The sequence below is a fragment of the Nerophis lumbriciformis genome, linkage group LG11 (genome assembly GCF_033978685.3).
Source record: "Nerophis lumbriciformis linkage group LG11, RoL_Nlum_v2.1, whole genome shotgun sequence".
Taxonomy (NCBI): domain Eukaryota; kingdom Metazoa; phylum Chordata; class Actinopteri; order Syngnathiformes; family Syngnathidae; genus Nerophis; species Nerophis lumbriciformis.
The window spans coordinates 22,932,564-22,958,021 of NC_084558.2; the positions used below are offsets into that span (position 1 = coordinate 22,932,564).

The 25,458-nt window shown below is 39.8% G+C and overlaps 1 protein-coding gene across 2 annotated transcripts in view; it reads left to right on the forward strand.

Annotated features, from left to right (window-relative positions):
- Positions 1-25,458, forward strand: part of dnah9 (dynein, axonemal, heavy chain 9) — a 366,284-nt gene that overhangs the window by 204,466 nt on the left and 136,360 nt on the right. For both annotated transcript variants that reach the window (XM_072914095.1, XM_072914096.1), the window contains 4 exons: positions 4,026-4,214; positions 6,272-6,507; positions 6,583-6,705; positions 11,985-12,189. In XM_072914095.1, the coding sequence (XP_072770196.1) occupies positions 4,026-4,214; positions 6,272-6,507; positions 6,583-6,705; positions 11,985-12,189 (753 nt within the window). The remainder of the gene's footprint in view (positions 1-4,025; positions 4,215-6,271; positions 6,508-6,582; positions 6,706-11,984; positions 12,190-25,458) is intronic.

Consider the following 25,458-nt stretch of genomic DNA (forward strand, 5'->3'; position numbering starts at 1 on the left):
AGACTGACATTGGTGTGTCACTGTTGGAACATTACAAACTCCCAATCATGCTGAAATTAAGGACTACTTCATGAAATCTACGTTAACCCATAAAAAGTCATAATGCTTTAAATCAGGGATGTCAAAGTCATTTTAGCTCAGGGGCCACGTGGAGGAAAATCTATTCCCAAGTGGGCCGGACTGGTAAAATCATGGCATGATAACTTAAAAATAAAGACAACTTCAGATTGTTTTCTTTGTTCAAAAATAGACCAAACACATTCTGAAAATGTAAAAATCACGTTGTTGATTTTTACACTGACATATTGCGGTTAATAGTCTATCTTCATTTGTGGTCATTTATACTTTCTGAAGAAATTATGTGATTATTATGTTTATCCGTCAAATATGCCTCCCAGTTATAAGTATAACGCGAAATGTACAGATTATCAAAAGCATTTATTTGGATATAAATGTAACTAGAGATGTCTGATAATGGCTTTTTTGCCGATATCCGATATTCCAATATTGTCCAACTCTTAATTACCGATTCCGATATCAACCGATACCGATATATACAGTCGTGGAATTAAAACATTATTATGCCTACTTTTGTTGTGATGCCCCGCTGGATGCATTAAACCAGTGTTTTTCAACCACTGTGCCGTGGCACACTAGTGTGCCGTGAGATACAGTCTGGTGTGCCGTGGGAGATTATCTAATTTCACCTATTTGGGTTAAAAATGTTTTTTGCAAACCAGTAATTATAGTCTGCAAATTATGTGTTGTTGAGTGCCAGTGCTGTCTAGAGCTCGGCAGAGTAACCGTGTAATACTCTTCCATATCAGTAGGTGGCAGCCTGTAGCTAATTTCTTTGTAGATGTCGGAAACAGCGGGAGGCAGTGTGCAGGTAAAAAGGTGTCTAATGCTTAAACCCCCAAAAAATAAAGGTGAGTGCACCTAAGAAAAAGCATTGAAGCTTAGGGAAGGCTATGCTGAACGAAACAAAAACTGAACTGGCTACAAAGAAAACAAAAAACAGAATGCTGGACGACAGCAAAGACTTACTGTGGAGCAGAGATAGCGTCCACAAAATACATCCGAACATGACATGGCAATCAACAATGTCCCCACAAAGGAGGACAAAAACAACTGGAATATTCTTGAATGCTAAAACAAAGTAGATTCGGGAAATATCGCTCAAAAGGAAGACATGAAACTGCTACAGGAAAATACCAAAAAAAGCGAAAAAAACACCAAAATAGGAGCGCAAGATAAGAACTAAAACACTACACACAGGAAAACAGCAAAAAACTCAAAATAAGTCAGGGCGTGACAAAAATCCAAATTTGAGACGAGCTATATTGATGCATGGTTGGTTATGGTTTAAAGTCATATCCAACAATTGCGACAACAACTTTTTACTGTCAACTGAGATTCGTTTTTTAATGATTTCTGCTGGTGGTGTGCCTCCGGATTTTTTCAACGCAAAAAATGTGCCTTGGCTCAAAAAAGGTTGAAAAACACTGTATTAAACAATGTAACAAGGTTTTCCAAAATAAATCAACTCAAGTTATGGAAAAAAATGCCAACGTGGCACTGCCATATTTATAATTGAAGTCACAAAGTGCATTATTTTTTTTAACATGCCTCAAAACAGCAGCTTTGAATTTGGGACATGCTCTCCCTGAGAGAGCATGAGGAGATTGAGGTGGGGGGGAGCGGGGTTGAGGTGGGGGTGGGGGGCCAGAGGGTAGCGGGGTGTATATTGTAGCGTACCGGAAGAGTTAGTGCTGCAAGGGGTTTTGGATATTTGTTCTGTTGTGTTTATGTTGTGTTACGGTGCGGATGGTCTCCCGAAATGTGTTTGTCATTCTTGTTTGGTGTGGGTTCACAGTGTGGCGCATATTTGTAACAGTGTTAAAGTTGTTTATACGGCCACCCTCAGTGTGACCTGTATGGCTGTTGATCAAGTATGCATTGCATTCACTTGTGTGTGTGTGAAAGGCCGTAGATATTATGTGACTGGGCCGGCACGCAAAGGTGGTGCCTTTAAGGTTTATTGGCGCTCTGTACTGCTCCCTACGTCCGTGTACACAGCGGCGCTTTAAAAAGTCATGCATTTTACTTTTTGAAACCGATACCGATAATTTTGAAACCGATACCGATCATTTCCGATGTTACATTTTAAAGCATATATCGGCCGATAATATCGGCAGTCCGATATTATCGGACATCCCTAAATGTAACAAGTTACATTACCAACGTCTTTGACAACCAAAGCATGAACTTAATAATCCACATTTTGTATACTATCATTAGTATGTAGTGTCCAAATACAGAAGTGTTGACACACTGCACATAGCTACGCCCCCTCTGAAGTCAGAGAATTCAAAGAATTGCTTTTGCGACATCCAGTGGACACATTTACAACAGCAGTTTCTTTCATTTAAAAGTGTCAGCTCATTTTTATACTTTGCAAACTCATCTTGCGGGCCGGACCAAACATGTTTGCTGGCCTGATCCAGCCCGCGGGCCGTACGTTTGACACCCCTGCTTTAAATGTACCTAAAATGGTTTGATATAACGTTGTGCTTGGGTTAATTTAATGAAGTCGCTAAGTGAAGTCCAGGGAACATATTGGAGTGGTTATCAGGTGACAGTCATGTGACTATTCCAGGTTTTTCTTCCTCAAAATGTCAATACTAGTGCATTTCCAAATATTCATTTTAACGATGTCATTCGGTCTCAAATGTCATAATTCAACTGTTTCTATATTCCTTTAATGACTTAAAACAAAACAATCCAGAATGATATCGCTATTGGGCTTTTAGCCCTGAAATTGCCATGCAAAGCATGACGTTACGCATTTGTCACAATAGCAACAATAGTAAGCCACTCAATACAATTCACTGTTAATATTAAAGTAAAGTACCACTGATAGTCACACACACACACACTAGGTGTGGTGAAATTACTCGCTGCATTTGACCCATACTCTTGTTCCACCCCCTGGGAGGTGAGGAGAGCAGTGAGCAGCAGCGGTGGCCACGCTCGGGAATCATTTTGGTGATTTAACCCCCAATTCCAACCCTTGATGCTGAGTGCCAAGCAGGGAGGTCATGGGTCCCATTTCTATAGTCTTTGGTATAACTCGGCCGGGGATTGAACTCACGACCTACCGATCTCAGGGCGGACACTCTAACCACAAGGCCACTGAGATAATAATAATAACAGTAATAATAATAATAATAATATTTGGCAATAATAAATAAGCGATAGAAAATGGATGGATGGATGGAATAATAAATATGTATGTTATTTTATTTTAAAACACTTACATTTTACTTTAAGTACAATTAGCTGCGGCTTCTTCTGAGTAAAAAAAAAAAAAAAAAAAGGTGCAAAGTGCCATGCTATTCCTGCACACAGTTGTGTTAATCCGTGTACATACAAACAAGCTATTTATGTTGTCTCTTTCTTTAAATGAAAATATATATGTTAATACCCCATACACACCTACAGTATGCCTATTATGTCATTCTGCTGACTGGAAGTAAACAAACAAGAAGCCTATTGAGGCAGTCGGTAATGTAAATTGTTAATATTCATTTGCAGAAGGCCTGACAACCACAATAATAGGAAGATAATGTGCCAGTCAGTTGCAGATAGCAATGCAAATGTTGCCAACATGCTGAAGTATGCAGTGTTTCTCTGATGTATGCCAGAGAAGTTACACTTGGTGCCTCAGGGCAGCGTCACCAAGTTTAGAAAAGCTAAGATATTAAGTTGAATATTGTTGATCCCTGGAGGAGAATGGCATCATTGCTGCAGTAAAGAGTAAAGGTGTTGTTACATGAGCAGAGAGGCAGTAAAGGATATAAGAGCCTATTAAAAGTGGACCTAAAGGTGGCAAAGTTGTTTGTGAAGATATTTTTTTCCTCTCTTTCTTTTTGTGATACGACTCACAGATTTATTTATATCAAAATGATCTGACTACCCGGGGGAATAACATTGTCACAATGTGTTTTGCCATTGAATTTCAGGTGGGGGGCCTGGCGTCAGAGAATGTTCGCTGGGCAGAGGCCATCATGAATTTCAGGGAACAAGAGAGGACTCTGTGTGGAGACGTCCTGCTCATAACTGCTTTTATCTCCTACCTTGGCTACTTCACCAAACCCTACAGGCTACGACTGATGGACGAAACCTGGAGGCCTTATCTTAGTCAACTGGCGGTGCGTATAGCTTGGTTTCAGTTTTCTCAATTTCTGTATTCTCCTACAATATTTCCACTGAAAAATGTTGGGACTTGGTCAAGGTGTTGACCCCAGATGTAGAAACGGTAGGAAAGACGGAATCAAAAGAGGAGAGTCTTTAATTAAGACCACAATTGTAAACAAAAGGTGATAGGGCAGAAAGGTACACCATATAACACAAGAGAAAATGTTTATAAATGCCCTGTGGAAACGTGAGACAGAACAAGACACAGTACTTTCTGCAATATATGAATAGCCTTGCATACTCACCATGTCAACTGGGCTGAAAAATCTGTACACTTCACTGACCACAACACTAAAAAGCCAGGCTTTTTGGCATGACAGCCGTATTTGCTAACAGGAGGAGGATCATTGTACACGCAGGTGGCCCTTTACTCCCATCAGAGACAGACGGTTGATTTTTGCTGTAGAGGATTACACAGTATTTGCTCATCTTTAGTTTTACAATCAGTCATGTTATTTCTGCTACAAAACCTAGTTCAGAAAAATAAATCACTATATTGTAGTTAAAGTTAAAGTACCAATGATTGTCACACACACACTAGGTGTGGTGAAATTTGTCCTCTGCATTTGACCCATCCCCTTGTTCACCCCCTGGGAGGTGAGGGGAACAGTGAGCAGCAGCGGTGGCCGCGCTCGGGAATCATTTTTGGTGATTTAACCCCCAATTCCAACCCTTGATGCTGAGTGCCAAGCAGGGAGGTAATGGGTACCATTTTTTTATAGTCTTTGGTATGACTCGGCCGGGGTTTGAACTCACAACCTACTGATCTCAGGGCGGACACTCTAACCACTAGGCCACTGAGTAGATGTAGTGTAACAATGTGCAGTTACAAGTGTACCAAATGGTTAAAGGGGAACTGATAATGATTGTGCCTATCGTTCACAATCATGAGAAACAGGAAGACAAAAGTTTTGTTTTTTTTCCCGTTTTCTAACATATAAAATTTGTTTTTGTTCTTGGTGGTTAGCAATAAAGCTAATGGGAACAATCAATTCCACCTCTAAATCACTTTAAAAATGCGTTCAAAAACCGTCAACAATACCCAATTTATGTTCCGTAACCTGTTTAATAACCAAGCTGTAGCAACATTGTTGTTGTAAGAGTGAACACTGAGGAACTCTTTTTCTAGCGTAGTAACACATTGGCATGCTACGATATTAGCCGTAAAAGCTAAATACGGAAAGTGATAAGCTTGTACGTCAGCACGAAACGCGTTTGAGTTTGTAATGCACAACACAATGCGATAGGACACCAGTCTGTACTGACTGAAAAACATGAATAATCATATTACAGTATCTGTAAAGTATTATTTCATGTTTTGTTTGTACACAGCTAGCCAGACAGCACACGTTGTCTGTCATGAAGTGTTGCGTGTATCATGATCAATATAAAGTGTGACTCACTTGATGGAAAGTTGTCTGTTTCGTCCAGCTGGCCAGGGACGTTTTTTTCCGGTCAATTATGGGTAAGCACTCCATTTATGTCGAAATAGCTTGGCTTCAAGTTAGGGAAAACACTTCAGCGTGGTGAAAAACCAGAAGAAACGTAAATGTCGCGAAAGCCAGCATTGACCTATATGAAAACTATAAAGGGGAGTGATTAACCAAAACAGCTGGTGGGAACACTAATTACTAAACAAGGGCAGGTGTGGAGAATTGGTGCTCATGGAAACCAATAGTAAACAAAAGGAAAGAGGGTACATTGACTGATTGATACAGCCAGGGAACAGACTAAAACATAGGAAAAAAGCTACTAAACATAAATCAGGCCATGACCCGGGTAACGGATCATGACAAATGCTATGGCAAATATAAACTGTTCACTGTCCATAGCTGCCCATAAGAGTGAGACTGCTTGTTTGTATACAAGTATGTATGGGTTGGCGACCATTCAAGGGTGTACCCCCACCTCGTCCCCAAAATCATCTGGTATAGGCTCCAGTGCACTTGTGACCCTAATGAGAACAAGTGGTATAAAAAAATTAATATTATACATTGATATTATCTTAAAGGTTCCTATCCCGATAACCCCCAAGTTGGATCCTATCACCATGCTCACGGATGATGCCGACATTGCTATGTGGCAGAACGAGGGGTTACCTGCAGACAGGATGTCCACTGAGAATGCCACCATTCTCGTTTCTTGCCAGCGCTGGCCTCTCATGGTAGACCCTCAGCTGCAGGGTATTAAGTGGATCAAAAACAAATATAGTGAACATCTGCATGTCATTCGCATTGGACAGAGGGGGTGAGTAGTTTTCTTCTGAAAATGTCATTTTATTTGGCAACGAGCTGTTTTTACTGTACTTTTTTTATTATTTAGGTACCTGGACACCATAGAGAGAGCACTTGTACAAGGCGATGTGGTTCTGCTAGAGAACTTGGATGAAAACCTGGATCCTGTTCTTGGACCTCTTCTAGGCAGAGAAACCATCAAAAAGGGGAGGTAAGAAACCGTCTCATCAAATATCTGTCAAGACTTGATCAAAAATAGGAGTCAGATGCAGAGTGGAGAACAATCCGGCAGGCTTTTATTTTTTTACTTTTCACCTCCAGAGTCAAACAAAATGAATAAATACATTAAAAAAGAGACATTGATATACCGTATTATAAGTCGCACCGGCCGAAAATGCATAATAAAGAAGGAAAAAAAAACATGTAAGTCGCACGGGAGTTAAGTCGCATTTTTGGGGGAAATTTATTTGATAAAATCCAACACCAAGAATATACATTTGAAAGGCAATTTAAAATAAATAAAGAATAGTGAACAAAAGGCTGAATAAGTGTATGTTATATGATGCATAAATAACCAACTGAGAACGTGCCTGGTATGTTAACGTAACATATTATGGTAAGAGTCATTCAAATAACTATAACATATAGAACATGCTATACGTTTACCAAACAATCTGTCACTCCTAATTGCTAAATCCCATGAAATCTTATACGTCTAGTCTCATACGTGAATGAGATCCATCCATCCATCCATTTTCTACCGCTTATTCCCTTCGGGGTCGCGAGGAGCGCTGGAGCCTATCTCAGCTACAATCGGGCGGAAGGCGGGGTACACCCTGGACAAGTCGCCACCTCATCGCAAGGCCAACACAGATAGACAGACAAATAATATTATTTGATATTTTACGGTAATGTGTTAATAATTTCACACATAAGTCTCTCCAGAGTATAAATCGCACCACCGGCCAAACTATGAAAAAAACTGCGACTTATAATCCGAAAAATACGGTATATATATATATTGGTGATACAGAGGTTAGTGCGTGTGCCTCACAATAAAAAGGTCCTGGGTTCAACCCACTGGCTCGGGATCTTTCTGTGCGGAGTTTGCATGTTCTCCCCGTGACTGCGTGGGTTCCCTCCGGGTACTCCGTCTTCATCCCACCTCCAAAGACATGCACCTGGGGATAGGTTGATTGGCAACGCTAAATGGTCCCTAGTGTGTGAATGTGAGTGTGAATGTTGTCTGTCTATCTGTGTTGGCCCTGTGATGAGGTGGCGACTACCCCGCTTTGGCTGTTTTATTATTAAAAATTAATGAATGACAGGGCACTTGATATGACATTTTACCACAAACGTATTCATAGCCACCTTCCGCCCCGTCACCAACAGGACTACAATGGCAAATGTCCCTAAAATGTCACACTGCCTCCTGTAACACACCATTAGTCCTTGTTTTGTAAGGCATATGTGCTGTGTTCGAATCCCGGTCGTAGTTGATTTACAAAGGTTTATAAATGTAGTGATCATTTGAATAATTTGTTTCAATGATGTTAAAATTTAAAAAATAAATATTATATTTATTATATTATATTTCTTTCCCATGAATTAATTGTAGTAAAAAACATGCATCAAATACAATTAAAGTTTGATTAAAAAAGAATAACAATTGTTCACATAAATAAAAAACTGTGAACACAGTTTGTAATTGGTGGGCACTCCAAATAAGATTCTGCTTAGGGCCCCAGTTTAGCCTGGGTGGCCTTAGTTTTGAACCTTTACAGCTTTTAGTGAAGCATCTCCAAATGAAATATCTTTTTAGGTCCACAATACAAATGTTTTTGTCATTTTAGTCTTAATCATTGACAAACTAGAAATCGGATTAGGTTGTAACTTTTACTTTGGCCCCTTTCTGTTTCTGTTGGAAGCAGATTTTTTCTCTGAACAAAATCAGTTGTTTTTGTGTATTCAAACATTCAATCCAATCCAATCCACTTTATTTGTATAGCACATTTAAACAACAAAAATATGCTGCACAAAAATATTGAAAACAAAATTCAAATATTATCCTTAGCTCCACCAATGACTGAATAAAAACAAAATAAATAAATATAAAAACAATATAAAAATAAATATGATTAAAAACTATTTTAAAGGGTAAAACCAATTAAAACAATAAATAGAAAACACATTTTAAAAACACAGGGGACCACACAACTCACATAGTGTTAAAAGCCAGAGAATAAAAGTGGGTCTTAAGATGAGACTTAAAACACTCCACTGTGGGAGCAGTTCGAACATGGAGGGGCAGAGTGTTCTAGAGCTTAGGGCCAACCACAGAGAAGACCCTGTCTCCCCTGGTTTTAAGTCTCGTCTTGGGCACCATGAGCTGGAGCTGGCTCTCGGACCTCAGAGCGCGCGCAGGAGTATAAATTTGGATGAGGTCTGAGATATATTGAGGTGCCAGTCCATGCAAAGCTTTAAAAGCAAACAGCAAGATTTTTAAATAAATTCTAAAATGAACAGGGAGCCAGTGCAAAGTCTCAAGAATTGGGGTTATATGCTCGCGTTTCCTGGGCCCTGTTAAAAGTCGTGCTGCCGTGTTTTGAACTAACTGCAACCGGGAGAGAGCTTTTTGGCTAATGCATTGGGATGGGTACCGAAACTCAGTTACATAATGGCACCGCTGCCAACATAAAAGGGACCAACCAGAAAAAAGTACCGTATTTTTTGGACTATAAGTCGTAGTTTTTTTCATCGTTTGGCCGGGCTCCAGTGCGACTTCTATGTTTTTTTCCTTCTTTATTATGCATTTTCGGCAGGTGCGACTTATACACCGGTGCGACTTATACTCCGAAAAATGCGGTAGCTATCTGCGCGTCATTTTGCTGCATTAGTCAAATCAAATCAAATCAACTTTATTTATAAAGCACATTTCAAATTTACCACAGGCGTAGCCAAAGTGCTGTACAAAGGGCAGGTTAAAAGATAACAAGAGAACAAGCAAACACAACACAACACAAACAGAGCACGATAAAAAATAAATAAATAAATAAATAAATAAAACATAAAAACAGGTTCCCAGCAGGTGTATTATGGGACGCCATAGCAGGATGGAGATCACTCAGTGTTAAAAGCCATGGAATAAAAGTATGTTTTTAAGAGCGATTTAAAAACAGGAAGAGAGGAGGCCTGTCTAACACTAAAGGTAAGTCGTTCCAGAGCTTGGGAGCAGCAACGGCGAAAGCTCTGTCACTTCTAAGCTTCAGCCTTGTGTCAGTGACCATCAGTATCAGCTGATCGGCTAATCTTAGGGATCGGGGGGGGCAGTAAGGCTGAAGGATGTCGGAGAGATATGTTGGAGCGAGGTTGTTCAGACATTTAAAAACAAATAGAAGGAGTTTAAAATGTATTCGGTAACGCACAGGGAGCCAGTGAAGAGATGCTAATATAGGGGTGATGTGCTCACGCCTGCGGGTCTGTGTTAGCAGACGAGCAGCAGAGTTCTGCACGAGCTGCAGGCTGGCGAGGGAGGCCTGGCTAATGCCTACATACAGGGCATTGCAGTAGTCTAGACGAGTCGAGATAAAGGTGTGGATTAATTTCTCAAGATCATGTCCTGATAGAAACGGTTTCACTTTTGCTATTTGGTGTAGTTGATAAAAGCTTTTTTGTACGACGCTGCTTTGTTTTTCGAACTTAAAATCTGAGTCGAACTTTATCCCCAGGTTAGTGACACAGTTGCTGAGATACGGGGTCAGAGTGCTGAGGTCAACGTTGGGGGAGGGAGAGCGACTTGGACCGAACAACATAACTTCTGTTTTGTTTTCATTTAGGCTCAGGAAGTTAACTGAAAGCCAGGCTTCGATGTCCTGCAGGCAGTCAATGAGACTCAAACACTTGCAACAGAGCACTTGAACTTATATTGTGCAAGTAACGTCCTGTACGTAATGTAACGTTTTGACATATTATGGAGGCATACGCAGTCTGACGCTCTTTTTAACCTTTATTGCCGACCCAAACGAGCCAAGAGCCAACATTGCTTGCACCACAGCGTTAGCTACGACAGCAACACAAAACGTCCTCATTTTGTATGGTCACGGTGAGCAAGGTGCATTTACAGACCTCAGAAATCTGAACATCGACATTGCAACACAAGAAAGGATTGTTTTTGCACATGCTCTATGTTCTTTAATGTTGCTGGTTTTTTTCTGCAATAAATATCACAACTTCTTGTTATCGTATGTGTTTGCGGACTCTGGGTGTGTGTGGAGCTCACACACAGGTGCGCCTAATTATCAATAAATGGGTGCAGGTGGTGGATGCTGTGATGATAGGTGTTTACTGCATACTTGCCAACCTTGAGACATCCGATTTCGGGAGGAGGGGGGGGGGGGTGGTTGGGGGCGTGGCTAAGAGGGGAGGAGTATATTTACAGCTAGAATTCACCAAGTCAAGTATTTCATATATATATATATATATGTATATATATAAGAAATACTTGACTTTCAGTGAATTCTAGCTATAAATATATATTTATTTTATTGTGTATATATATATATATATATATATAAAATAAATACTTGAATTTCAGTGTTCATTTATTTACACATATACTTGTTGAGTTAAGGGTTGAATTGTCCATCCTTGTTCTATTCTCTGTCACTATTTTTCTAACCATGCTGAACACCCTCTCTGATGATGCATTGATGTGTGGCACACACAAAAGTTCTTTCATCAAATGCACTAGATGGCAGTATTGTCCTGTTTAAGAGTGTCACAACATTGCAGTTTACGGCAGACGAACTGCTTTATGGTAGACCAAAACGTGACTTCTGTTGTTGTGTGTTGTTACCGCGCTGGGAGGACGTTAATGAAACTGCCTAACAATAAACCCACATAAGGAACCAAGAACTCGCCCTCGATCATTCTACAGTTATAACGTCATTGGGCAGGCACACCGTTTATATTGTGGGAAAGCTGACTCAGGTCCATGCGGACCTGAATCCGCCTGAATTTCGTGAGATTTTCGGGAGATAATTTGTCCCGGGAGGATTTCGGGAGAGGCGCTGAATTTCGGGAGTCTCCCGGCAAATCCGGGAGGGTTGGCAAGTATGGTTTACTGTTCTGCGTCCTTCGGCGATTCTAACTCTTCCTATAATGTCCGCGACAACAAATTTATTTAATTTTGATTTTGTAACATTTTATTAATATTCTTGAAGTGTTTAAATTATTTGTCTTTACAACTACGTACAGTAGGTGGCGGTATGCATTCAATGCAGCTCCCTAACTCACCTCATACAAACCTGGTTTGCCAGAGCATAAGACGACTAGCTTAACAACAACTTAACGACTAGCAACAACATCAGACATCCCTGAACAATTAGAAGGTATTGCATGTAAAGGACATGGCCATCTTTAGAAGTAGCTGATATAAGTTGTTCAGAGTTTTTAATTTGCTTGCCCTCAATTACTCACTTTTTCAAACAGATACATAAAGATTGGTGACAAGGAGTGTGAGTACAACCACACGTTCCGCCTCATTCTGCACACCAAGCTTGCAAGTCCTCATTACCAGCCGGAGCTGCAGGCCCAGTGCACTTTGATAGACTTCACTGTGACAAGAGACGGGCTGGAGGACCAGCTGTTGGCCGTTGTGGTCAGCATGGAGAGACCTGACCTGGAGGAGCTGAAGGTGAGGAAGTCAGTGAGGGTACGGCAAAACAATGTTTGATCAAAGTATTTAACTGCAAAATGGAGTTTTTGACAGACCTTTAACTGTCAAAAAGAGTAAAAAGATTGTTCAGATGTTAGTCATCAGAAGCTGTCGTGGAACAAAAAGTGTTCATCAGCGGTATCTTTGAGTTCCTCATCTCAGCATATTTTCTGTAATCATGCAATGAAAAGAAACAGTTGGATAAGGGCTCCTGGGTCGTTCCTGAACCAGGCAGAGCGTTCACGTTCATCATTAGACATCTTTAAACCTATGCAATAATAAAAAAACTGTGCGCTTTCTAACATCACAAGAGGCTGCAGGTCCAGTCTCTTTGAACATTCAGATGGCGCCTTTGATTACAACACACAAAGTAGATGGTGCTAATTATAAGAGTGTGAGTCTCTCAGTTTAACTCATTCAGTACTGTACAGCTCTGTTGTAAGTTAAGTTGTAATAGTTCAGGATGAATAGGTTGACAACCAAATAAGTGGTGGATATTGAAATGACCGCATTCTTATTATATATTGTGCCATGGCCATTTTAATTTTTAGGCATAGCACTTTCGGGTCTTTCTGTGTGGAGTTTGCATGTTCTCTCCGGGTACTTTGGCTTCCTCCCACCTCCAAAGACATGCACCTGGGGATGGGTTGATTGGCAACACTAAATTGGCCCTAGTGTGTGAATGTGAGTGTGAATGTTGTCTGTCTATCTGTGTTGGCCCTGTGATGAGGTGGCGACTTGTCCAGGGTGTACACTGCCTTCTGCCCAAGTGCGGCTGGGATAGGCTCCAGCCCCCCGCAACCCAAAAAGGGACAAGGAGTAGAATATGGATGGATGGATGATGAATACTATTTTGGATGGGCTTTGTATTTGAATGTGGTAAATAAGTAAGTGACTTGAGGCATCAAAAGACTATTGCAGCAACCTTAGATCATCCAGTGCAACAGTGAGGCTTGCTCATTTTGATTCAATCATGCAAAGGGAATTAGAAAGTCCTTTGATTACCTATTTTGTGGCAAAATGAGGTACCTAACCATCCATCCATCCATTTTCTACCGCTTATCCCTTTCGGAGCCGCGGTAAAACATTCTTTAAAAACATAAAAAATCACAGATACAGAGGGTAAATCAAATCAAATCAAATCAACTTTATTTATAAAGAGATCTTATATAACCAGCGGTACCTTTCCATTATTGACCAGGTTTCCATCAACACAATATTGTGGTTAAAGGTTGCTGTTGTCTAGTGGTGTCAAATCGTCACGTTAATTACGGTTAATTAATTACAATCATATTTAGCGCGTTATTTTGTTTTAATTGCATTATTTACATTTTTGATCTCAAACGTTTCTGTCTAGGTATGTCTGCGAGTTGCCCCGCCCTCATTTTGTGCTTGTCTGAGAGCAACAACGCTACCGCCATGCGGCACAAAGATACAGTAATACTTGGCCACTGCAAAAAGAGGTCGCACTCTGTCACTTGACGTGGCCAGTAATGTTAGTGGGGAAAGTATGAATTATGTCTAACAAATAGTGTAAAATATTCATAATGAACATAAATACGTAGCAGAAGTGTGTTTATGGTTTATATAAGTTTGAATGTTGCCTTGTTTTTGCATAGAGTAGACAATGTTTATTTTTTTTATTTTTTTTTTTAAGAGTAATGTGCATTGCTGTATTAGAAAGGTTTTGGAGAAATAGCGCAACTTCCGGTTTGTGTTTTGACACACATTAAAGGGGCCCTATTATGCAAAACCAACTTTTCTTTCCTATCGGTACCTCGTTGTTGTGTATTTGGGATCCGCGTAAGTCCCGGAAATTTGTAATCAAACTGTGGAGGCATTGAGGAGATATTTGTAAAACAATCTTGCCTTACTTCATACCTGTTCCAAATGCTCCTTTTGGACTATGCCCTAAGTGTGACATCGGCGGATTATCAATTTATGGTAGAAATGTACTTAAACATCCGTCAGCCATTTTTAATTATGTACTGTTATGTCAGATCCACTATGGACTGGTCCCCACATTCGCGGTCCCCTCCAAGGTTTCTCATTGTCATCCCATTGGGTTGAGTTTTTTCTTGCCCCGATGTGGGATCTGAGCCGAGGATGTCATTGTGGCTTGTGCAGCCCTTTGAGACACTTGTGATTTAGGGCTATATAAGTAAACTTTGATTGATTGATTGATAGGACCCGGCACCACAACATTTCCACGATGAAACCCAATGAAGGAAAAGTCATTACACAAACTTTCAGTCTCATTTGAAGTAAAAAGTGCCATACCTTTAACTTTTATGGTTTGTGGCACTGTGCCTTCAATTGTGAAGAAGTCGCTCTGAGTGTTTGCTAAGAAGAGTCCTGCTTCACCCGCAGACCTTCACTAAAAGATACATTTTCTAAAAAAAATACTTTTAATGGTGGGCTCAGTGACTGCTATTTATGGCGATGGAAGAGAGAAAAAACAGTAGGTTAGAAATGTGTGAATGATACATTAGCAACGTTAGCTCGATTTAAAGTTAGACAACAGTGACATTGTTCTCCGGCAAAATAAAGAAAGGTTTTCCTAAAAACAACTTTTAATTCGATCAGTGCCTACCGTGTTTGGCAATGGACTAGTTAGTATTATACAAACCCCGTTTCCATATGAGTTGGGAAATTGTGTTGGATGTAAATATAAACGGAATACAATGATTTGCAAATCCTTTTCAACCCATATTCAATTGAATGCACTACAAAGACAAGATATTTGATGTTCAAACTCATAAACTTTTTTTTTTTTTTTGCAAATAATAATTAACTTAGAATTTCATGGCTGCAACACGTGCCAAAGTAGTTGGGAAAGGGCATGTTCACCACTGTGTTACATCACCTTTTCTTTTAACAACGCTCAATAAACAATTTGGCACTGTGGAAACTAATTGTTGAAGCTTTCAAAGTGGAATTCTTTCCCATTCTTGTTTTATGTAGAGCTTCAGTCGTTCAACAGTCCGGGGTCTCCGCTGTCGTATTTTACGCTTTATAATGCGCCACACATTTTCAATAGGAGATAGGTCTGGACTACAGGCGAGCCAGGAAAAAACCCGCACTCTTTTTTACGAAGCCACGCTGTTGTAACACGTGCTGAATGTGGCTTGGCATTGTCTTGCTGAAATAAGCAGGGGCGTCCATGAAAAAGACGGCGCTTAGATGGCAGCATATGTTGTTCCAAAACCTGTATGTACCTTTCAGCATTAATGGTGCCTTCACAGATGTGTAAGTTACCCATGCCTTGGGCACTAATGCACCCCCATACCATCACAGATGCTGGCTTTTGAACTCTGCGTCGATAACAGTCTGGATGGTTCGCTTCCCCTTTGGTCCGGATTACATGATGTCGAATATTTCCAAAAACAATTTGAAATGTGGACTCGTCAGACCACAGAACACTTTTCCACTTTGCATGAGTCCATCTTAGATGATCTCGGGCCCAGAGAAGCCGGCGGCGTTTCTGGATGTTGTTGATAAATGGCTTTCGCTTTGCATATTAGAGCTTTAACTTGCACTTACAGATGTAGCGACCAACTGTATTTAGTGACAGTGGTTTTCTGAAGTGTTCCTGAGCCCATGTGGTGATATCCTTTAGAGATTGATGTCGGGTTTTGATACAGTGCCGTCTGAGGGATCGAAGGTCACAGTCATTCAATGTTGGTTTCCGGCCATGCCGCTTACGTGGAGTGATTTCTCCAGATTCTCTGAACCTTTTGATGATATTATGGACCGTAGATGTTGAAATCCCTACATTTCTTGAAATTGCACTTTGAGAAACGTTGTTCTTAAACTGTTTGACTATTTGCTCACGCAGTTGTGGACAAAGGGGTGTACCTCGCCCCATCCTTTCTTGTGAAAGGCTGAGCATTTTTTGGGAAGCTGTTTTTATACCCAATCATGGCACCCACCTGTTCCCAATTAGCCTGCACACCTGTGGGATGTTCTAAATAAGTGTTTGATGAGCATTCCTCATCTTTATCAGTATTTATTGCCACCTTTCCCACCTTCTTTGTCACGTGTTGCTGGCATCAAATTCTAAAATTAATGATTATTTGCAAAAAAAAAAAAAAGGTTTATCAGTTTAACATCAAATATGTTGTCTTTGTAGCATATTCAACTGAATATGGGTTGAAAATGTTTTCAAATCATTGTATTCTGTTTATATTTACATCTAACACAATTTCCCAACTCATATGGAAACGGGGTTTGTAATTCGTTATTACGTTTGTGGTGTAGCTCGTAGCATAGTTTACTGTGTGGCAGTAGAGGCTTCAGCTTTACATAAGGTTTAGAAGCAACAGTGCTGTCAAAGTATTAACATGATATAGAATAGAAAATTATTTTATTGTCAATATACACATGTATATGTTCAGGATTTAGCATTGGAGAGATAATGACTCGATAAGGTTTAGTACCAGATTTGTGGTCCGGCTTTCTTATTTTCCTTTCCCGGCGTTGACTCCTCTTTGAGCCTAGGGCTTGGCCGATAAAACGATATCAATGTATATCGCAATATACACGTAATCAATGTCAATATAAAATGTGTTCGATAAAATATTCGATATACACATTTTTTTGTCGAGGCGGAAAAAAACAGAAGTTACAAAGTAAGGTTCGTTGTATAAAGTCACTCGCGCTCTGGGAACCCAGTAAAAAACAGGAAACAAGAAGTATCACTGAGCAATAGGAGGGACAACAATCAACCAATCACATAACAGTATCAACTATCAAGTTTGGTTGCTGTAGATTAACTGCATGGAGTGAGAAGTGAAACTGTAATATCTTGATAAATCAACTCAATAACAGAAACCTGTCTTTAGTTTTGTTGGTTTTAATGCAAACTGTGCGGCAACATCCTGACACTTCCAAAGTCTCATCTAATGTAGTTTCCCAAACTACTCTGTGTAGCGTTCGACGGCTCAGAGCCTTGCAATAGCTTTTACACTACTGCTATCTTGTGTCTCGAAACTGCAACTACCTTCAAATTTACTATACAACAGAAACTAAGAATGAGTGCTGCTGTAAGCGAAAACAATTTCAACAAACTTGGAAACGTCACCTCTACAGTATGGCAGTATTTTAGTTTTTTTTTGGACTAGACTGCAATCAGACCATTGTGGTCTGCAATCTATGCAAGGCGCTCGTCCCCACCAGGTGCAGTAATTGCTTGTATTTTGTCACGTGACTTCTTCCTGGAAGTGAAAACCAGTAGTGGTCAACCACGCCAAGATGGCTTTTGTACAGCAAGCAGTGTGCAAACTATCTTAGTACAAAAGAGGCTTAAATCTTCCTGCATAGAGCAGGTATGAGCAAAAAATCTAACTATGCAATGGAATAAATCCTGACATTTAATCAAAAAAAAAGATTTTTCGAGAGATATCAAGGATTATACATTAGTTGCGTTCTGAGACATATCAAACTATTGTGCTCCAAACATTATTCTACACAACAAAACAGATGAAAACTTGGAAAAGCATGGAGGTCTATGACTTCTTTGTGTGTGGCTGGGTCAGGAACATTGGTATCAAGACTCTCCCGAATAAATAATGCCTCGTTTTTGCTCGGGTAAGGTTACATTTAAAGGGGAACATTATCACCAGACCTATGTAAGCGTCAATATATACCTTGATGTTGCAGAAAAAAGACCATATATTTTTGTAACCGATTTCCGAACTCTAAATGGGTGAATTTTGGCGAATTAAACGCCTTTCTATTATTCGCTCTCGGAGCGATGACGCCACAACGTGACGTCACATCGGGAAGCAATCTGCCATTTTCTCAAACACATTACAAACACCGAGTCAAATCAGCTCTGTTATTTTCCGTTTTTTCGACTGTTTTCCGTACCTTGGAGACATCATGCCTCGTCGGTGTGTTGTCGGAGGGTGTAACAACACGAACAGGGACGGATTCAAGTTGCACCAGTGGCCCAAAGATGCGAAAGTGGCAAGAAATTGGACGTTTGTTCCGCACACTTTACCGACGAAAGCTATGCTACGACAGAGATTGCAAGAATGTGTGGATATCCTGCGACACTCAAAGCAGATGCATTTCCAACTGGACTGGACAGATCAGCTTTCAGGAAAAGAGAGCGGATGAGGGTATGTCTACAGAATATATTAATTGATGAAAACTGGGCTGTCTGCACTCTCAAAGTGCATGTTGTTGCCAAATGTATTTCATATGCTGTAAACCTAGTTCATAGTTGTTAGTTTCCTTTAATGCCAAACAAACACATACCAATCGTTGGTTAGAAGGCGATCACCGAATTCGTCCTCGCTTTCTCCCGTGTCGCTGGCGGCCGTGTCGTTTTTGTTGGTTTCGCTTGCATACGGTTCAAACCGATATGGCTCAATAGCTTCAGTTTCTTCTTCAATTTAGTTTTCGCTACCTGCCTCCACACTACAACCATCCGTTTCAATACATGTGTAATCTGTTGAATCGCTTAAGCCACTGAAATCCGAGTCTGAATCCGAGCTAATGTCGCTTTCCCTTGCTGTTCTATCCGCCATGTTTGTTTGTATTGGCATCACTGTGTGACGTCACAGGAAAATGGACGGGTGTATATAACGATGGTTAAAATCAGGCACTTTGAAGCTTTTTTTAGGGATATTGCGTGATGGGTAAAATTTTGAAAAAAACTTCGAAAAATATAATAAGCCACTGGGAACTGATTTTTAATGGTTTTAACCCTTCTGAAATTGTGATAATGTTCCCCTTTAATGGTTTGACTTTGCGTCTACTGGTGTTGTTGCACGCGCCGTTTACGAGTAGCGTGTTTTTTCCCCGTCTTTATCCAAATATAACTACGGATGTCAACATTGTGTATGTGCTGAAAGATTCATTTATGATTGTTGCCTTTGGTAAAAGCTTAATTAGATGGCTAGTGGTGATCACCGGTGTTTATTTTGGTCTGAGCAAACCAAACCAAAACAACTGCGCCTCTCAAAATGAATTGTTTTTGGAGAAAAAAAAGTGGCTTGAAGATAAATCTAATCTAATCCATGCAAAATTGACCAACATTGACCAAATAAGTGTTTTAAAAATAAAAAATATATATATCATAATATGACCCCTTTTAAGGTGAGGTTATACTGTTGTAACACATCTGTGCTTCAATATGGGGATATATTACGTGTACATCATATTTAAAATCTGAGCACACTTACATTGAGGAGAATGTTGTTTTAATCGCACATGTGTGCCTAATAAATTGCAGGCTCGCGTGTTTGCTGGTGGATGAAATGAAACCTAAACTCGTAAGTAAATAAATGAATGTTCTATCGTTAAATAAGGTTTAATGCATGATATAATGTATGTGTACGTGACACATGTGATTGAAAGTAAAGACAGCCAACCAAAGACATTTCCTCCGATTTGTTTTACAAACTTTACCATGCAACAAATGTGACAATAAAGATAATGATTTGTTAAATCTGTATTCTTAAACCAATACTGGTTAGATATGCTAGCACTGTGACTGATGTATTTGTTTTATCTATTTCATATTTTTTGAAGGAGAGGAAAACATTCAACATTAAACACTTATTGCTCAGAGAATTGTTCTTACTGTTTTTTTCACTTCAACACTTTGTTTTGTTACAAAACCCAAAACCAGTGAAGTTGGCACGTTGTGTAATTCGTAAAATAAAAACAGAATACAATGATTTGCAATTCCTATTCAACTTATATTATATTAAATAGACTGCAAAGACAAGATATTCAATGTTTGAACTGAGAAACTAAATTTATTTTGCTAATAATCATTAACTTAGAATTTAATGGCAGCAACACATTGCAAAAAAGTTGGCACAGGGGCATTTTTACCACTGTGTTACATGGCCTTTCCTTTTAACAACACTCAGTTCCGTAAATGTTTGGGAACTGAGGAGACCAATTTTTGAAGCTTTTCAGGTGGAATTCTTTCCCATTCTTGCTTGATGTACAGCTTAAGTTGTTCAACAGTCCTGGGTCTCTATTGTCGTATTTTACACTACATAATGCGCCACACATTTTCAATGGGAGACAGGTCTGGACTACAGGCAGGCCAGTCTAGTACCCATACTCTTTTACTATGAAGCCACGCTGTTGTAACACGTACAGAATGTGGCTTGGCATTGTCTTGCTGAAATAAGAAGGGGCGTCCATGGTAACGTTGCTTGGATGGCAACATATGTTGCTCCAAAATCTGTATATACCTTTCAGCATTAATGTTGCCTTCACAGATGTGTAAGTTACCCATGCCTTGGGCACTAATACACCATACCATCACAGATGCTGGCTTTTGAACTTTGCGCCTATAACAATCCGGATGGTTCTTTTCCTCTTTGGTCCGAAGGACACGACGTCCACAGTTTCCAAAAACAATTTGAAATGTGGACTCGTCAGACCACAAAACACTTTTCCACTATGCATCAGTCCATTTTAGATGAGCTCAGGCCCAGCGAAGCCAGCAGCGTTTCTGGGTGTTGTTGATAAATGGCTTTCGCTTTGCATAGTAGAGTTTTAACTTGCCCTTACAGATGTAGCAACAAACTGTATTTATGGACAGTGGTTTTCTGAAGTTTTCCTGAGTCCATGTGGTGATATACTTTACACACTGATGTTGCTTTTTGATGCGATACCGCCTGAGGGATCGAAGGTCCGTAATATCATTGCTTACGTGCAGTGATTTCTCCAGATTCTCTGAACCTTTTGATGATATTACGGACCGTAGATGGTGAAATCCCTAAATTCCTTGCAATAGCCCGTTGAGAAATGTTGTTCTTAAACTGTTGGACAATTTGCTCCTGCATTTGTTCACAAAGTGGTGACCCTCGCCGCATCCTTGTTTGTGAATGACTGAGCATTTCATGGAAGCTGCATTTATACCCAATCATGGCACCCACCTGTTCCCAATTAGCCTGTTCACCTGTGGGATGTTCCAAATAAGTGTTTGATGAGCATTCCTCAACTATCTCAGTCTTTTTTGACACTTGTGCCAGCTTTTTTGAAACATGTTGCAAGCATCAAATTCCAAATATTTGCAAAAAAATATGTTGAATGTAATTTAATGTATCTTGTCTTTGCAGTCTATTCAATTGAATATAGGTTAAAAAGGATTTGCAAATCATTGTATTCTGTTTTTATTTACGATTTACACAACATGCCAATTTCACTGGTTTTGGGGTTTGTAAATAAAACATAATGCATCTATTCAAGTTTGTTTAAATACATATCTCATTAATTATGTAATGAATTGAAATGAAAGTATCTCAACTAGAGTGCCTTTCTCAGCATTTTAGGTGAGATTAAAGAGAGATTAATAACAGACCATAATTAATCACTCATTGTTTAATTGCGTGACAGCACTAAAATTGTCAGCACAATACATGACAATAAGTGCTGGCATCAACAAGCTATAGGAGTACTCCGATATATATGATTATCATTCTATTACTAATATATTTGCTAATAATAGAGTGTCCGCCCTGAGATCGGTAGGTTGTGAGTTCAAACCCCGGCCGAGTCATACCAAAGACTATAAAAATGGGACCTATACCTCCCTGCTTGGCACTCAGCATCAAGGGTTGGAATTGGGGGTTAAATCACTAAAAATGATTCCCGAGCGCGGCACCGCTGCTGCCCACTGCTTCCCTCACCTCCCAGGGGGTGAAAAAGGGGATGGGTCAAATGCAGAGGACAAGTTACACCACACCTAGTGTGTGTGTGACAATAATTGGTACTTTAACATCCCAAGTGCAGCTGGGATAAGCTCCAACACCCCCTGCGACCACGAGAGGGGCAAGCGGTAGAAAGTTGGATGGATGCATGGAAAATGTACTGTAATCCCAAAAACAAACGACAAATCCCACAATCCTGCACCATATAAAGCAGTGAGCATGTGCAGTACCCACTTAATATTCCACTATAGTGCATTTTCCCATGTCTATTTATAGGATAGTATTAGAGTTCCGACAGTCATATGCCAGGTGCCCAAATCAACTTTTCAATAATCACAAAACAAAATGTATTTTGATTGATTAACCGTAAAAGTTTGTATGTGACTCATACTATTTACTATACTCTGCATAATATAGGAATATTATGAGCTTGGAAACGCAGCAAATGTCACTGCTGGTGGATTATTGAGCACTGCACATACATCGTCCATGGATTGAATGCAAAGTAAAATAATTGGGTAAAAAAATCACTTGATCCAAGCTGTAGCACCTAATGATGCCTCATGCTTGTCTCGTCAACAAATCTGCTCTTGTTGTGTTCTTGTGTTGGAAAGGGATTGGCTGGTGGAGCTGCGGTGCCACAGCAATTATTAGACGAATCGCTGAAACACTTGCACCATTTCACAAACGCTCTTGTCTTCCCTCAGATGATGTGTGGCCTAAATGCTGGAGGGTTTCGAAGTTAATGTGGAGCTCTGGTAATGTCGGACACATTTAGCGGATGGTTGCATGGTTTCTATCTATTAGCAAAACAGTTTCACATTACATTTTTTTTTATTTTTATTTTGTTTTGTTTGGGGGCAGCACGGTGTAACAAGGGTTGGTGAGTGTGCCTCACAATAAGAAGGTCCTGGATTCGATCACCAGGCTCGGGGTCTTTCTGTTTGGAGTTTGCATGTTTTCCCCGTGACTGCGTGGGTTCCCTCCGGGTACTCCGGCTTCCTCCCAGCTCCAAAGACATGCACCTGGGGATAGGTTGATTGGCAACACTAAATAGTCCCGAGTGTGTGAATGTGAGTGTGAATGTTGTCTGTCTATCTGTGTTGGCCCTGTGATGACGTGGCCACTTGTCCAGGGTGTACCCCGCCTTCCGCCCGAGTGCAACTGGAATAGGCTCTAGCCCAACACAACCCAAAAAGGGACAAGCAGTAGAATATGGATGGATGTATGGATGGTTTTTTTTTGTATATATGTTCGAATAAAAAGGAAAACAGACGTGCATATCATGGCTGATACCAAACAGTTCACAATAACGACGATACTCGGTATGGCGATAATTGATATATTATGATAACCTTTGATATAGCCATGTGTTTATAGCTGTGAACAAATGTCATAGTTTATATTACAGTATGTAGCATCATTTAAGCAGAGTACCAGCAGCGATAGTGCAAAAACAATACAATTACTATTATGTTGGATCCACTATGGACTGGACTCTCACAATATTATGTCAGACCCACTCGACATCCATTGCATTCGGTCTCCCCTAGAAGGGGCGGGGGGTTACCCACATATGCGGTCCTCTCCAAGGTTTCTCATAGTCATTCACATCGACGTCCCACTGGGGTGAGTTTTTCCTTGCCCTTATGTGGGCTCTGTACCGAGGATGTCGTTGTGGCTTGTGCAGCCCTTTGAGACGCTTGTGATTTAGGGCTATATAAATAAACATTGATTGATTGATTGAACAATGATACTGTTTCTGTGCAACATGAGACCTTTTGACAGCCACTTGGTCTTGTCTTTGGTCTTGACCATGTTGGTGAAGTTGTTTGACTTGGAAAAAACTGTTTCTGTGACAGGTCTGTTTTTAGCCACATAATGACTTGAGGTTAGGAGTATTATCTTAAGGGTGCAGGACTAATTTGTGTTTCATGGGTACATAACTGTTCTGTTGCAACACTTTCTGGTTGGTCGGGAATCAAAAACTTATTACCGTATTTTCTGGACCATAGAGCACACCAGTATATTAGCTGCACCAACTAAATTTTGGGGAAGAAATGTGAAATTAGTTATTTACACACAACTATTTTGTAAATTTTTATTTGCGCACCTTATTTGTTTCGAAGCAGTGTCTGTAAATTGGCAGTAAAACAGCTGATCAAACAAAACAGAAGTCATCGTCATGGACCCACTAACTGCAGAAGTTAGCTCTTCAATCATCTAAACAGACTCAATAACTCCACGGTGACATTTTGGTGAATTTACTGAGGAATTTGTAGAACTGAAACAATACAAAAATAATTACATTGTAAGTTAATAATACTAACACAGACACTCGTAAACATGTTAGCATGTTAGCTAATGCTAACAATGCTAGCGTCATTACATTACAATAGCATGAACAAATATGCATGAAAACACTCCTACAGACATCACACATGGGTTTAGTAAGTATGAATAGTTTTAGTTTTATTATAAAACTTACAAATGTTGCTTGGAGTTAAGAATGAAGAATCCATTTGAGTAAAAATGCTGTGGATGGCTAGAAGACTGAACGGCACTGCACTCTGGTTAAAACACTACCAGTAAATGGAAGGACACTGCAGCACCTGCAGAGAGCGAACTCGTACAAAAGATGGCGCCATAGCACAAACAATAAACCACATTGTTTTTGCTTGTTTAATATTTTTATTATTGTCGCCAGTGCGGGAAAATCCATAAATTAGCCGCTCCGTCTTATGAATTGATTAACGTGGACCCCGACTTAAACAAGTTGAAAAACGTACTGGGGTGTTACCATTTAGTGGTCAATTGTACGGAATATGTACTGTACTGTGCAATCTACTAATAAAAGTTTCAATCAATCAATCAATCAATGAGCCGCAGGGTTCAAAGTGTAGAAAAAGTAAAGGCTTATAGTCCGGAATTTATGGTAATTGCTTATCATGATTTTTTTTCTACATTTAAAACACTTCGTTGTGGTCTACATAACATGTAATGGTGTTTCTTTGGTCAAAATGTTACATAGATTATGTTTTACAGACCATCGTGAAGCCGCTTCTGACTGTCTAATAAGAAAGTGCCGTTTGGTGGGCAGTCTTAATTACGTGCCTCCACTACGACTGCGTCTTCGCCCCGTCCATGTTGTAGTTTTTAGCGCTTCCGTATCGAGTCTACTGACAGATATAAGTTCAATCTATATGCTAATTTGTATTAGAAATGGCAACAGCTGAGCCAGTCTGCCCCACAACAAGAGAATAGAGGAAAGATAAGGAACTTATTTACTGCGGACTACAATGGCTGACTTAGACTTTAGACTTAGACTTAGACAAACTTTAATGATCCACAAGGGAAATTGTTCAACACAGTAGCTCAGTTACAATGATGGAAAGTGTAAGGATGGAAAGGACAATGCAGGTATAAATAGACTAATATAGCGATAAAAAATCTAACATATATACGAATATATACATAATATGTGTACAGTATATTATATATACAGATATATTATATTATGTCTATAACATATATACAATATATAACAATTACCATGTACAAT